This window comes from Dromiciops gliroides, chromosome 3, assembly GCF_019393635.1.
Source record: "Dromiciops gliroides isolate mDroGli1 chromosome 3, mDroGli1.pri, whole genome shotgun sequence".
NCBI classification, from domain to species: Eukaryota; Metazoa; Chordata; class Mammalia; order Microbiotheria; family Microbiotheriidae; genus Dromiciops; species Dromiciops gliroides.
In genome coordinates, this window is record NC_057863.1 from 422,457,228 (window position 1) to 422,474,089 (window position 16,862).

The 16,862-nt window shown below is 34.4% G+C and overlaps 1 protein-coding gene across 3 annotated transcripts in view; it reads left to right on the top strand.

Annotated features, from left to right (window-relative positions):
• The window catches only part of CALCRL (calcitonin receptor like receptor), a 116,374-nt gene extending 106,768 nt beyond the window's left edge, over positions 1–9,606 (top strand). For all 3 annotated transcript variants that reach the window (XM_043990996.1, XM_043990994.1, XM_043990997.1), the window contains one exon: positions 8,001–9,606. In XM_043990996.1, the coding sequence (XP_043846931.1) occupies positions 8,001–8,216 (216 nt within the window). In that variant the 3' untranslated portion in view covers positions 8,217–9,606. The remainder of the gene's footprint in view (positions 1–8,000) is intronic.
• Positions 9,607–16,862: the final 7,256 nt, after the last annotated feature.

Sequence of the window (16,862 nt, forward strand, 5' to 3'; positions counted from 1 at the left end):
CCTAAAAATAAACCACTTGAGTCACACTACAGGAGAGACTGCCTTCTCCTGGAGATGAATGAGTAGAGGTCTGGAGTGGGCATTGTTCCCATTCTAGGCTAAAAGAAAAAACATAAGGAAAGTTGCACATGCTATTAACATAGTTGCTACTATTCTTATCCTTCTCTACTTATGGCAAGAGCAGCTAGCAGCATGAATTTTGATGGTCCAGAGATGCATAGGCAACTTTCAATTTTTGAGTCTCTTAGCCATAAAGAAAAAGAAAAATAATCAGCAAATATTTATTAAGTATCGACTATGTGCCTAGTACTGTTTTAGGTGCTGGAGATACAAAGACGTAAAAAGGGGAAGAAAATCCCTTCTTCAAAGGGGGAGACATTATGTATAAATATATGACTGTAAAATATATAATAAATAATTGTGTAGAAAAGACACTGCTAGCTGAGGGATTAAGGAAAGACCCCACATAGAAATTCCCACAAATCTAGGCTACAAAGACAAGAGGAGGAGGTGAGGAGGTAGTAGTTGCCAAATATAGGACCCACCCTGTGCAAAGGGACAGAATTGGGACATGGAATATTGTGAGGAACAGCAAGATGATCATTTTGGGTGAATTGGAGATCGGGTGAAGAGAAATTGGGATAAAGCAATGGCCCTGGATTCAGTAGGACCTGAGTACAAATCCGGCCTCAGACACTTGACATCTACTAGCTCTGTGACCTTGGGCAAGTTACTTAACCCTCATAGCCCCACCCAAAAAAAAAAAAAAGAAGAAGAAGAAGAAAAAAGAAAAGGAGAAATCATATAAAATAAGACTATAAGAATATATCATGGCTACATTGTCAAATACTATATATTCCAAATAAAGGGGTCTATATTTAACCCTATACTTAATAGGAAGCAACTGAAATTTGTTGAGGAATATAGAGACATGGTCAGACCGGCACGCTACATACATGCACACAAGCACATATATGTATACATGCATGTGTACATATACACATATAACCCTCATCTACACACATTTATATAATAAATTGATATATATAACCCTCATGTGTTGACATATACATATATGCATATTTGTAATATGTGTGTATACATATGAGGGTTATTCTATATATGTGAGATATATATATATATATATATATATATATATATATATATATATATATATATATATATATATATATATATATATATATATATATATATATATATATATATATATATATATATATATATATATATATATATATATATATATGATGGTTACATTGTGTGCTTTATGTGTGTACATGTGTAAAGGTTTTAAAGGGTTTGATTTACATGCAGGATATGTGCATGTATGTCTTCTGAATGTATCCTCGCCTCTGAAGGCCAAAAGAGAGCAAAAGGGACATAAGGGCTGTCAACCTCAATCCACTCCTGATGCATCACATCCAATCACTTGGCTCTGTGTTGCTTCTTATATGCAGAGGCAGCAGAGTCGTCAAAATTCATCAATGTAACAGGAGTGAACGAGAAGGGGAGCCACAGAATATGATTGGGAAGAATAAGAGTTTTATTTTTTCTAAACAAAATTCAAGTGTTTAGTAAATATCCATGTGAGCTGTTGAAAGTAAGGGTAACAGGGGCACTGGTTTGTCAGAGATTATAACTGAAAATAATCAAATGGATCAGAAAGCTCATATGTAAACATGTAAGAACCGAGCAAACTAGCAAATCCAAATAGACAATACTTCCAGGATGTAAACATTTATGTCTTGTGTTTTTATGTGACAGAACATTGGAGATGTAGCTGTGTGACCATCACTTTTTTTTTTTAAGTCCAGGTAGTCTTTTCATTTTGGTCAAAACACAATCAGCACAATTGTTGGTATAATAGAATGTTTTTAGACTATATAAGTGATACCAGCAATCATTATATCTACCTACTGACATATTAGAAAAAATGATTTGAATGTTAGTGACTACAAATCCCAAATGGGTTCATCCTAAAAGTCTAATACCATGGAATATATTCAAAATAAATATATTAACACAACTTCCCCCAAATCCTGTAAGGCTTTACGTAGATGCAAAAAAACTTTAAAGAAAAGAAAAGAAAAAGAAGATAAAAATAATAAGATATTCTAGCATGCCCTAGATAAATCTGGCTATTAGAAATTATAATACCATATGCTGGCATAACCTTCAGTTCTTCACATCTCACAAAATCTATCCCCTTAATCTCCACAGATAAAAATCCACATTTGTGCTTGAGTCATTCTTAATCTTGATGACCTCTGTGCTTCTTCACTTTCTCCTGTGACATGAAGGCACAACTGCCAAATTCATTTTATGCTATTAAGATCATGTCATTCCTCTGTATTAAAAAAAAAGTCCTTGCTTGTTTCTTTTTGCTTTCCATCTTATAGTCTGCTATCTAGTCTTTAGCCAAATAGTTCTTTACCTTTTCTTTTTAGCTCCCCCTCCCCTTTTATCTATCTACATACCTACATACCCATCTATCCATTCATCTCTCTCTCTCTCTCTCTCTCTCTCTCTCTCTCTCTCTCTCTCTCTCTCTCTCTCTCTCTCTCTCTCCTCTCATCTATCTATCTATCTGGCAAGCTCTTCTCCATCTCTCTTTCCTTCTTCTCCCTTTCTTCTCCTTCTTCCTCCCCCCTCTCTCTCCCATACCTGTGATATCATTGTGGTGAGGAAATTTTGTGTACCAAAGTCGGCAACTTAGATTTTTACAGAATTACCAGGAGGCACTGAAAGGTTATATTACTAGCCAAAAGTCATGGAGGCAGCATGTGCCAGGGATGGGACTTGGAGCCAGATTCTTTATGATTGTAAGATCAGCTCTCTATCAACTAAAGCATCAGAATAAAAGAGTCTGTCTCATAGATTTTTCTACATGTAGAAATTAATGTAAAAAGCTTGTTGGGTACCATCTGATAAGTGAAAAGCCTTGAAAACATGAACATTTCACCCACATCCCCTGCTCTATTCCCATACCTGATGATGCATGTTCAACATCTTTGACTTCCTTTTTTCATGACCTCCTACCCCTTACAAATCTTCCACATGAAGCTCATTGTTAACAAATATTTCTCTACTGCTTACTATTTAAGAGTTACTATACTAGGTGCTAAGAGTTACAAAATCAATTAACAAAAATTTATTATGTGCCTACTATTTATGTTAGAAACTGTACAAGCTGCTAAGTACCTTGTCCTCAAAGAGCTTGCATTTTATCAAGATGATTGAGACATATATATAAAAAAATTTAATGGTGAGGTTAATTATAGCCATCTCTCTACTAAGTTTTCCATATATGACTCAGTAATTACTATATAAAAGTTTTTGATCATTGAAACGGAATTTGTACCCCTCAATTATATCATCATGTTTTCATCTGGTTAACTACATGTCCCACCTCTTTAATCACTTTACTATACTGAGTCCCTTTACCTCTTATGTGGGAAGGGGAAAGGAAGGAAAAAATATAAATATATAAAAATATGTGTGTGCATGTATATACATAAATATATATTTGTATATATCCACATATACACACATGCATGCACATATGTATGCATATACATATAGTGCCGACTCTGTTCTAGGCTCTTTTACAAATATTAAATAATTTGATTCTCACAACAACCATATCATATGTACCTTATTTATCTATATTTACATATGTCTACATTAGCAGGTTACTCAGTTATACAGTCCAAGTATGCTTTCTTTTCTTAAATAAATTCTATAGTGCTAGCTCTGTATATAGAGTTTGTAAGCAACTTGTAAGTGATTGTAAGTAATAAACCATAGAGTTTGGAAGTAATTTGACTAACTGCTCACTTGAATGAGAGGTTATTTCCATTATCTATTTTTATTGTTTTGTTTGACAAGGCAATGAGATACCCAAGAAAATCTGGATTTCATGTCAAACTCAGATTGTCATACACATGGCTATTAAGTCTTTTCAAAAGATTTGGTCCAGGCGCTGTGAGATACATATGGCATACCTTTGCATATAAAACTATAAATGTTTCTTGTGAATGATAACAGGACATCTTCAATTCTAATGGAAATTTTTAACTTCAAGTTACTCTGTTTAGAAAAAAAGAAAGAAAGCATTTCCATATAAACTTTGTTGAAGTTAACATAATATTCTGTGGAACAGGTGGGATGATGCTTTGAAGGAAAAAATTTAAAATGTAACATCCTTAAAGCAAATAATCTGAACAAATAAAACAAAAACTATTTTAGTTCTTTTGTTAGGTTTGTTTTTAATATGAGTAAATAAAACCCCTAAAGACAGTTCATGAAATTGGTTTTCCATTATTTTTTCTGATGGCTTAGCTACAGTTATGAGATGATGAATTTAAGAAAAAAGAAGATAGGGCAGCTAGGTGGTGCAGTAAATAAAATACAGGCCCTGTATTCAGGAAGACCTGAGTTCAAATTGGGCCTCTGATACCTGACACTTATTATCTGTGTGACCTTGGGTAAGTCACTTAACCCTCACTGTCCTGCCCGCCCAAAAAAGAAAGTGGAAGATAGACTAAGACTAAACAATCAACTGTTTCAAGTGCCATTTTGGCTTTTATACTTGAATTCAAACTTTGATTACTCTCAATGAGTTGTGACAAATTCAAATAGAAATTAGGGCCACTAAACCATACATAAGGATCCCGTCAGGCTGCATATTGACTTAGAAAACTAAACTTTTACTCATTTTGTTTTTTATTAATACATTAACATATTTAAATCAGATAAGAACTACATTTTATGTGGTTCAGGCTATATTCATATGTTTTACATCTTTGTCCTCAATATTTCCCTTTCACAAGTCCAACTTTCCATAACATTCATCTGGTATATTTCTGAAAAATCAATCAACAGTAGATAACCAATAGTAGATAAGCATCTACTATAAGCCATGTAATATTAGGCTGTAGGAATACAATGACAAAAAAGAAATAGTCCTAGCCTTCAAGAATTTATTTTCTAGCAGAAAAAACATAAGGTAAACATATAAACATAGGCAAAATATGTAAAAGATAATTTATAAATATAATATATATTCCTGCTTACTTTGAACTAAGATCAAAATTCTCAAAAGTTATTCCTAGCTTCCATAAAAAGTACAAAGACACGAAGATGGAAAAATATCAGTCTGACAAAGTGGTTTTTATTCAGCCTAAATATTCAGAGAAATGGTGAAAAATAATTGAATTGTCAAAATATCCAAATAATTCTTCCAATGTATGTGGGACTTAATATGGCATATTTTAAATAAATGAACAAACGCCTTACATGTTTTAACTGAAACACTAACAGACACTATTTATTATGAGGCAGGAGGTGGCACAATGGATACAGCACCAGCCCTAGATTCAGGAGGACATGAGTTCAAATCCAGTCTCAGACACTTGATCCTTACTAGCTGTGTGACCGTGGGCAAGTCACTTAACCCTCATTGTACCCCCAGACAGAGAGAGAGAGAGAGAGAGAGAGAGAGAGAGAGAGAGAGAGAGACTATTTGTTCTTTGCTTGACAGATTTCCCAGCTTTGTTTTTTAATTGCTTAATTTCAATATTTAATTTTGAGCAGATTTTCTGGTAATACATTTAAGAATAAACTTCATAACAAAGAAAAATAATAGCTTCGTGGTAAGAGGAATTATGACATAGTGGTTCTTAGAGAATTGAGCCCAGAGTTAAGGAGATGTGAGTTCAAATTCCACCCCTGCCATACATTAGTTTTATAACCCTAAGCAAGTCATTCATCTTCCTGGTACAGACAGGAAATTCTCAGACTATATGTGACAGACAAGATCCTGATCTTCATTTTCAAGCATTTCCTCAGTTGAAATTCCCTTCAACAATTAAATAAGAGTTCTGGACCCCATGATATTATAGTGAATATTGCAAAAATATTGAATCAAAGTCCATTGTTTTTAGGAGTCATGCCTGTCACAGCAATTATAAATGCAAATAAATTATTTTATTCTGGTCACAAAAGTTTCCCAGCACTTCTTTTCTTTTTTTTCTTTTTTTGGTGGGGCAATGAGAGTTAAGTGACTTGCCTAGGGTCATACAGCTAGTAGGTGTCAAGTGTCTGAGGCCAGATTTGAACTCGGGTCCTCTTGAATTCAGGGCTGGTGCTTTATCTACTGCACCACCTAGCTGCCCCCTCCCAGAACTTATTTTCATCATTTGGCTCCATGGAAATCAAAATAAAAGTATGGCGTTATTAAATTTTGTAATAGAACTTTTAGAATAATGAAAATCATATATTTAACCACCTAGTTTTTTTTCTAATAAGACATCAATCGTTTTTATTGAAAATCATCTGTATAATTAATTAATTTTCACATAGGTTCTTGACAGCTCATAGTGCTATGTCTAAAGTAGATACCAACATAAACTTGTTTAAATGTTAAAAAATAAAATTTTAAAAGTGTGTCTATATAATTACTATATATATTTTCAGTACAACTCTACCAGAAATATCATCTGTAATAAACAAAAAGCAACATCTCCATTTAAATACTCTTATGATTTCATCAACTCCTATGGTTCGAATTATCATTTCTTGAGAGGACTCCCAGATCTACAGATACATCTCAGTCTCTCTCCTGATTTCCAGTTTCACATCACTATGTGGACCCAACTTTTGAGAATTTCCAACTGAATGTTTCCATAGGTATCACAGTTTTGACAGGTTCAAAAGAAAGATCATCATCTTTTCCCCAAATTTCTCTCTCTTCTGAAGTAACCTATTACTGTTAAGGAAAAGTGCCATTCTTCTAGTCACCCATGTTAGCAATTTCATATTCATCCCTCCAGTGTCCCTACCCCAATTTCTAATCAGGTACTAAGTCTTTTCAGTTCTACCTCCAAAATATCCTTATCAACCTTCCCTTTGTCCTCTTACAGATACCACTCTATCTCTGGCCTTACCATCTGGACTCTAACAATAGCCACCTAACTGATCTTCCTTCCTCACATCTCTTCCTTCTCAGAATCATCTTCCACACAGCTGCCAAACAGATATTCCTAACACAGAGATTTGCCTGATATGCCCCTGCTCACAAAGCTTGAGTGAATCCATACTGTTTTTAGGATAAAATAGAAGTCCCTCTATTTGGAACTTAATGCCCCTTATAATCTGGCTCCACCAACTTTTACAACATTATTGCTATTACTTTCCTTTCTATAGTCTGTAGCCTAGATAAATTGGCCTGCTTGTTCTTCCTTTCATAGGATATTCCAAATCCCATCTTTGTAAAGACATCCCTTGAGGGTCTTTCCATGCTTGGAATATACTTCCATCTCACTTATATCTCTTAGGATATACCTATATTCTTTTTTTAAAAATCCCTTAGGTAAAGTTCCAGTTCCTACATGAAGTTTTTCTTAATTTCCTAAGTGAAAGTTTACCACCAAAAGAAGTCAACCTTATTACTTTTCATAATAATTATCATTTTTATTTCCCTGGAAGGGAACAGACATTTATTAAGTACATAGAATACACCAGGTATTTTGCTAAGTTCTTTTACAAATATACATGTCATTCTTCCCCTGATTAATTGTGAGCTGCTTTAGGGCACAAACTTTTGTTATTGTCTTTGTAGCTCTAGTGCTGAGCAGATAATAAACATTTAGTAAATATGTTTGCATTGATTTTCTAAAAATTAGATTACTTTTGAGGGGGTTGTTTTTGGGGGGCAGAGCAATGAGGGTTAAGTGACTTGCCCAGGTTCACACAACTAGTAAGTGTCAACTGTCTGAGGCCAGATTTGAACTCGGGTCCTCCTGAATCCAGGGCCGGTGCTTTATCCACTGCGCTACCTAACTTCCCCTAGATTATATTCTGAATGCAGTGCACTTCAACACATAATGTTCCATGTGTTTTCTTTTAAAAAAATGAATATCAATAAAAATATAATTTTCTTTTGTTTATTTTTCTTTCCTCCTCCTTCGTATGTTTAGGTTCAAGCAGTTTTGAGAAGACATTGGAATCAATATAGAATCCAATTTGGGAGCAGCTTTTCCAATTCGGATGCCCTTCGTACAGCTTCTTATACTGTGTCTTCTATCAGTGATGTTCATGGCTACACTAATGACCTTGGTAGTGAACAGTTGAATGGAAAAAGCTTCCATGACATGGAAAATGTGGTTCTGAAAACAGAAAATTTCTATGCTTGATTATAGAGGAATTACAAACTTTATTACCACTTTTGCAACCTTATTACTGAAGGAATTGCGTTCATGACTTTATGGCCAGAAGATTTCTAGATAACATGGACTTGTTTCTCTTGAGTGCCACAAAATAGCCCATAAGTACATTAACATATGTTGGTAAAAGTACATACACGCACATTAAGCTTGATTCTACTCTTCGGGCCTGGGAGACTTTTCACCATGTATATATTCTCCCTGTCATGTGGGGCAGAAAAGCCTTTCTGGTGCATCAGTCTGATGCATCAGGGAATGGTCTGATCCCTTCCTACAACTTCACAGTGGTCAGAAGAGGAGCTAGCTACTTATGCTGCCATTAACTCCCATCCCTAGAAAAGTCAAGAGAGCAGAACTGCTATGCTCAGTTGCTGACTCACCCCAGACCAACTCTGGATCATGTTCCCTTAAGATGGTATGCTATGCACAGGACTGGCAATGTGCATAGGATGGGGCTGCAGTGCATTTACTGCAGCATGTGGAATATGTGACTTGATTGTAGACCATTTTTTCCTCCCTCACAGCCTAGGTGGAGGGAGTCCGGTCAATAGGGAGTATATGTAAATAGAAACTTTTCCTCTTGAGTTTCTACTATGTAGACAGTCATCAGTGCATCCTGTATGATGAAATTTGATGAAGGATTTCCTAATTTCTGTGGAGCCTATATAAAACCCTTGTTGTGAAAGTTATATCATGTTTCTGAGAACCTGGCTTGTAAATAATTTTAATGCATTTTTTGTCCATGAACTTAAATGGCTTGAAATAGATGCATTAATATTACAGTATAATGCAGGTTAATTTCTGATGCAAGTGCCATGGCTAATTCTGCTAAAATAAGAGTCTGAGATAGCTATATTAGTCCAACTTATTTAGGACTATTTTAAAAACACAACTAGATCTTGACATCATAAATTTGATAATGAGTGGAAGAGAAAATCAAAATGCAAAATAAAAATATTTTTCACAAAGCAAAACTCCAATCAAGTGGAAAACCTTAGAATGTGGTTGGCATATTTCGGGTAGAATATTGGCATTTCTTTTAGAAGTTATGCCCAAGTAATATATGTTTTATATATGTTTGTTCTATTTTGATTATAAATTGATACACTAACCCTGAAAAGTGAGGGAAAAATAAACATTTTTAGATTTGTTAAATGCTATCTTGCTAAGATATTTTATACATTTATGATTTTCATATTCAGGGACCACATCATTCTATTTAAGTTGTTTATATGAAAAAAATACAAAGTTTTAAGAAGTATTCCACCCAAAGAAATGAGTAATCCAGTTGGTGTATCTTCTAAAATGTTTTGTTTTCTGAGCAAATAGAATATTTTGAATAAAATATAATCTGGATAAAAGTACAACAAATTTTAAAAATGTATATATATATATATATATATATATATATATATATATATATATGTAATATGTGTATAAATATACCTACACATAAACATACGTGTGTATGTGTGTATATATATATATATATACATATATATAAATTCAGAACTTAGGGTTCACAGAAAACCAATTAGAGTATTAAGATGAAATGAAAGAGGGGCAGCTAGATGGCACAGTGGTTAAAGCACCGGCCCTGGACTCAGGAGTACCTGAGTTCAAATCCGGCCTCAGACACTTGACATTTACTAGCTGTGTGACCGTGGGCAAGTCACTTAACCCCCGTTGCCTAAAAAAAAAAAAAAAGACAAAAAAACAAAACAAAACAAAAAAAAAGATGAAATGAAAGACTTGTTCCAAAATTGATACACATCCTGTGTAATAGAACATTGTTTCCACTAAAACAAACTTCCAGGTCAATTTCAGAGGAAACAAAAAGCCTCCTCCTCAGAATACCTTACTGGTAAACATATAATTTTAATATATTAGTATTAATATCAATTCAATATATTAATATTAATATATAATAAAATAAACAATAATTTCAACAAGAATAATTTTGAGTCACTGATATGTAGACAAAACTTTAAAAATGTAATAGCATACAACTAATTATTTGGCTATTACGGTGTTTACCAGTATTCATCATTTCTTAGTCTTCAGTAATTTCTGAATTGAGAAGGGTTTTTGTTGTTGTTGTTGATTTTAAATGCTCTAGGCAAATTTTCTGGCCAGTGAGAATGAAATCAGTTAGGTGAATGGACTGGTTAGCAAATATATAAATTATAAATTATCCAAATGTAATGACTATACTAATACCAAGTTTTATGGAATCCACAGTAGGTATCAGAAAAATGAAGATAGGCTGTTCTGACTTTCCAACTGGTTAAAGTGCACTAGCATGGTCTCCTGTTTTTGTTTAACTCATTTGTGTTGAAAGCCTTTTCTACAAAAGCAGATTCAAATGATGGAACTGCCATGCTCGATTTTTTATATGTAAATATATATATATATATATATATTAATGTTGGATCTATTTATGTGTACTACCTAGCTATCCTGCCATAACAGAACTTAAAATGACTACAGAAAATGTTCTATTTTCAAAGAGTATTCTATTCTAAATACAACATTATGAGAAAAGCCTATTAGTTGTTGATCTTTTATCAGTATGCTTAGATCAGAACCTCATGCTGATTCGCTGTATGGCCAGTTTTTAAAAAAATGTTTTTGCATCATTTTGATTTGTAATCAAGCCAATGAAGTTAGTTATTTTTTGTGCACTTATCTTCTTAGATGTTATGTTTCTAAATGTTAGACTTCTGTTTTGATAATTAAGAATTTTGTTTCTTTTTTAATTAGAATTGTATAATGAAAAGTAAAGCAAGGCTTTTATTTTGGTTTGTTTATTCCTCCCCACAAATAAACAAAAAAAAGTATCTAAATCATATGTATATATGTATGCACACAAATACACATATGTATATATGTTTACATATGTGTGTGCATGTATGTATATATTTATGAATGACATGGATAAGGCACTGCTACTTTTACACCAATATCTAGTAAAATATTGTAAATGATAATTCCCTCCCCAAAAATTAATGACTTGGGTTTTCTTTTTAAGAATTTATTCACCAGTGTTTTATTTCATTAAATATCTGTGCTGGACCTTAGCATTCATTCAAATACAATCTTTGTACATAGAATTAATTGTAGTTATAACATTGTATTTATTGCTCAAAATAATGAAAATGTGAACTTTTTTTCTATTTTCACCATCCTTATAAGAACCATTATTTCTTTCAACAATTAAGAAAGAGTTGAGGTATTCTGAACAATAAAATTTTTAAAAAATATTTTAATGATTATTTAAGCTTTCCTTGGGTACTCAAAACACATTTTGAAGTCAGAGCTATGTTTTGATCAGATATTCAGATATTCACACACATTTATTCTTTGTGACGTATTTCCTGTTTCTTCATGTAAAGCTTCCCATAATGATTCAGAGCAAAATCTATGATTGGATTTTTATAGAATCTCTATACAGTCTCTCATTTTAAAAGAATTCAAGCTAAAACGTTAAACTCAATCCAACAAGCAGTAAAGATTCTATATGAAAAGTATTGACAGGTAACTTGGTCTTGAATATTGACAATGGCCCGGGAAGTCACTTAAATTCCTACTTTGCTAGGCAACCAAAACTAGTTGATGCTTTGCAAAAAAACTTTATATCTTCATTGGTAGAGGAAATTTCCTTATGAGGAGTTTCCTACAGAGGAGTTTCCTACAACAATGAATTTGTGACTTTGGATGAAAAAATAAAGTGTGAAACTTTGTCCTAGGAACCGAAGGTATAAAGAAAAAAATGAAACAAACCTTGCCTAATGTATACACACACACACACACACACACACACACACGAAAAATATATAAAATGTAAATATATGCATAAATCCTCTGTAAAAATTGAAAACACTAACATTCATATAAGGTTAATTTAAGAAACTGAGGAAAAGATAAATATGGAAAATAGAGAAGAATGGAAGGAGGGAGGGAAGAGAGGAAGAAAGGCAATGAAGGGAGAAATTCCTTTGAAAACATGGGTAGATGGATATATGGAACCAGGCTATGCAGAGAAAAGATGATAGCATATAAACTGAAAATGTTTGGACAGAATTTTTTCCAGGAATTTTAAAGATTTTAAAGTTCCACCACATAGTCCTTTCCTATATTCCAAAGTTTTATTATCTTCAGCATGGTTTCATTTGGGAAATATTGGTAGCATATGAAATGGTTAAAATATTAAATCTGTCATTCAAGTATACAATGATACAAACTATCTTTCTTATTTTAGTCCCGATCTTAACAATAAAAGTTGACATAGTATCAGAGATATTAGACTGGGAAGGAACTCCAATCCAATTCCCTCATTTTGTTGTTGTTCAGTTGTGTCTGACTCTTTGTGAGCCATGTTGGAGGTTTTTTGGTAAGGAAATTGGAGTGGTTTGCCATTTCCTTCTCCAGCTCATTTTACAGATGAGGAAGTAAGGCAAATGGGGTTAAGTGACTTGCCCACCATCACGTAGTCAGTGTCTGAGGTCATATTTGAACTCAGGAAGATGAGTCTTCCTGAAGTCAGGCCCAGCCATCTATCCACTGTGCTACTTAGCTTTCCCATTTTACAGGCAAGGATAGTGAAGTTGAGAAGGGTCCATTGATTTGTCTAAGTCCACAGAATTAGTATAGCTCAAACAAGATTTTATCCTAAGTTCAATGACTTCTGGGTCATGACTCTTTCTTGTTTTCCTGTACCAAAATCCCTCTGGAAAATATACTGATTAATCTCACAAATCCTTTAGTTTCTTTTAAAGAGATATATAAGAACAAATTTCCTTTTAAGGATTTCTTTGCAGCTAAATGATTTTTTCTCAAGAGTAACTGCATCATACTGTTCTATAATTTCTTTATGTATCAGAATGAAATCAAATCATCAGATGTTTTCAGTCTACATGGTATGTGCTAAAGAGGTTTTTTTTGTTGTTGTTTTTTCATTTTGGCTGTAGGTGACTATATTTGCCATCAGTAGTGTTTCTTTTATAAAAGATCCTAAGAAACTTACTCATTGCTAAGATATTTGTAATTATATAGAGATAGAGACAGTGACCAAAGCCACTGCTCTAAACTTCTACAAAATTCTAACCCACTGACTAAAATGAAAACAGCTAAAAAGGCCTATCACGAGACTATAGGTTGTAATCTTCCCTAAATTTGCCTAAAAGTAGCTCTGAATATAAACTATAATCTTACTCATAGTGTCACTGCTTAATTGTTCTGATCTCTTCAGAAGCAGTAACAATCTCCCACTCTCCTTCACATACCTGTGCTTTCATTGACATGGAGTACTATCAGGTGAGGAAACTCACCAATGTCGGCTGCTACCCTCTCTGCAATTTAAAATGTTAGAGAGTTGTATTGAACACTTAGAAATTAAAGGACATGCTAATGGTATAACTGGTATGTACTAAAATAGTAGATCTTGAACCTAGGTTTTCCTAGCTCTGCAGAAAGATCTGTATCCTCTATATTATACTTTTGTTTTTATTTTTTCCTCTATGGACCTTTTTCAAATGTCTCTCAGGAAGGCTGTTGTAGTCCCCTAAATTATCAGATATGAATGAACTGTTCTACATTATTCTCTCAAAATCTTTTGACAATTTCCCTCATTCTCTTCACTCCAAACTCTGATAAATAGGTAGCCCTGCTCCTGACCAAAATTATCCCTTTCTAACACCCAAGCAGAATTTCCCCACTATCATTCTTTCTGTAATTTTTAATATAACTTAATCTACTAAATTATTCAATTAAGCCTATATAAACATATATAAGTCTTTCCCACCTTTTTTTTTTTTTGGCGGGGCAATGAGGGTTAAGTGACTTGCCCAGGGTGACACAGCTAGTGTCAAGTGTCTGAGGCCAGATTTGAACTCAGGTCCTACTGAATCCAGGGCCAGTGCTCCATCCACTGCGCCACCTAGCTGCCCTCCAGTCTTTCCCACCTTTAACCCTCAGTTCACTCTACCACACTCTCTAGATATCATTGTATACTCTATTCATTTTCACAAACTCTTTGGGGAAAAAAGTTGTCTATACATCACTTCATCTCTCTCATTTCTCAACCACTTTCATTTTGATTTCTGACCTTATGTCTCAACTGAAGCTTCTTTTTCCAAAGTTACTAGTGATCCCTTCATTACTAAATCCAGTAACCTCTTCTCAATTCTTATCTATCTTGACATTTTCTACTACCATATCTTACTGAATATTCTTTTCTCTTTGTTTTTGATTTTGCTATCTGCCTGAATACTTAAATGTCCTCAATAGATCACCATGAATATCTCACCCCTCACTTTTGATGTGCTTAAGGTTCTCTCCTGGGTTCTCTTCTTTCTATACATACCTAATAACCTCTTCAGTTTCCATGGGTACATTTACCAACTCTATGAATATAATTCACAGTTCTAATAGAATTAGCTCTAGTATCTCTCCTGAGATCCAGTCCATATCAGAAACTGGCTGTTGACATTTCCAAGTGGATGTCCCCTAGGAATCTCAATTGCAACGTGTCTGAAAAAAACCACCACGACCAACAAAAACACCTAATTATCTTTTCCCCAAAATTCATACTTCTTTTGAGTTTTCCTGTTTCTGCCAAGGGTATCACCATTCTTTCATCCACCAAAATTTGTAACCTTGGTGACTTCTTCAACTCTTTACTTTGTCATCTCATGTATCCAATCAGTTGCCAAGTCTTATTAATTCTATCTCCACAATTCTTGCAGATTTTCTTCTCTCCACTTGCATGTTCATCAACATAGTTCAGACTGTCATTACCTATCATTGGAACTATTACATTAGTCTCCTAATTGCTATCCCTGCCTTAAAATCTCTTCCTTCTCCAATCCATCTTCATAGCTTACAAAGTTATTGCCCTAAAGCAAAAGTCAAACCATATCCTTGCCCTACTTAAACTCTAGTGCCTCCCTATTTTGTATGGCATAATAAATGAACACATAAATCTTATATGTTATTAGGGGAGTACAACATACAAAAAAGTAGATAAATACAACAATGTAGTTTACTGGGGGGAGTCAGAGGATTAGCAAGATGAGACATTTCTCCATCTTGAATCCTGCAGTCATCATTTTCAGTAACCTGGGGTGTTGTTTGTCTAGACTAAAACCTAATCACATTGACGACAGTTGCTGTTAGTTATCTTTGAACATTCATGCTACAAGCCCTCATCGCTTCATGGTTGGATTATTGCAATAGCCTGCTGATGGGTCTGTCTACCTCAAGTCTCTCCTTGTTCAAATCCATCCTCCATTTAGCCACAAAAGAGATTTTTCCAGTGAAAGTCCAACCATGTCACTCTCTACTCAATAGGCTCAAGTGGTTCCCTATTACTGCCATGATCAAATACAAAAGGCTCTGGTTGGAACTCAAAGTACTTCATAATAAATCCATCTACTATCTTTCTAGTCTTCTTATGCCTTCCTTCCTGCCACATACTCTTCAATGCAGTGACCACCATCCTAGTTCAGCCCACCAAGCTGCTCCATGCCAAGATAATGATCCTCCTAATTGTTCTCTGTACTTTCAGTCTCCCTGTTCTCTAATTCATCCTCCCCAAATCTACCAAATTAATCTTTCTAAAATATCAGTTTGATTATGCAATTCATCTGCTAAAAATTTTTCTATGTTTTCTTATGGCCTGTGAAATAAACGGCACACTTCTCAAACTTTCAAGACTTTCATAATCTGACCCAATAACCTTTCTAGCATTATTTTACTTTACTCTCTCACATTCCACCTTATAGTCATATTAGCTCGTGTAAAGTTTTTGACTTTTTCTCTGTTGAGTCTGACTTTCCCTGGACTATTCTTTCTAATTAATTCTATATTTCAGAAAACCAAGTTTCCTGCAAGTCTCATCTTGCGTCATTCTTTTTGTTTATTTGTTTGTTTTGTGTTTTTTTTTTTAGTGAGGTTATTGGGGTTAAGTGACTTGACCAGGGTCACATAGCTAAATGTCTGAGGCTAGATTTGAACTCAGGTCCTCCTGAATCCAGAGCTGGTGCTCTATACACTGTGCCATCTATCTGCCCCACATCTTGTGTCATTCTTATGCAAAACCTGTCCTGATATTCTTAATTGTTAGGTTTTCTCTTCTAGCTATCCAGTATTTACTCCACAGTTTACTTACACTATGCCCTAGGAGGACATAAGTTCCTTGAGGAAAGGTATTTTGTTTCATTGTTGCCTTTTATCCCCAGCCAGAGAAGGTAATTTATACATGTTTGATGAATTTAATTGGTCTCAATTGACTTCCTCTCTAGAATTTGGGGCCATGATCCTATCTATTCTTTCTCTGAATTCTTTGAAATCTCTGTCTCCACTGGCTAGGTGTTGCAGTGGATAAAGCACTTGCCCTGGATTCAGGAGGACCTGAGTTCAAATCTAGTCTCAGACACTTGACACTAGCTGTGTGATCCTGGAAAAGTCACTTAACCCTCATTGCCTCAAGGGGGAAAAAAAAGAAAAAGAAATCTCTCTCAAAATCTAAAATGTGTACGGGCAGCTAGGTGGCACACTGGATAGAGCACCAACCCTGGAGTCAGGAGTACCTGAGTTCAAACCCAGCCTCAGACA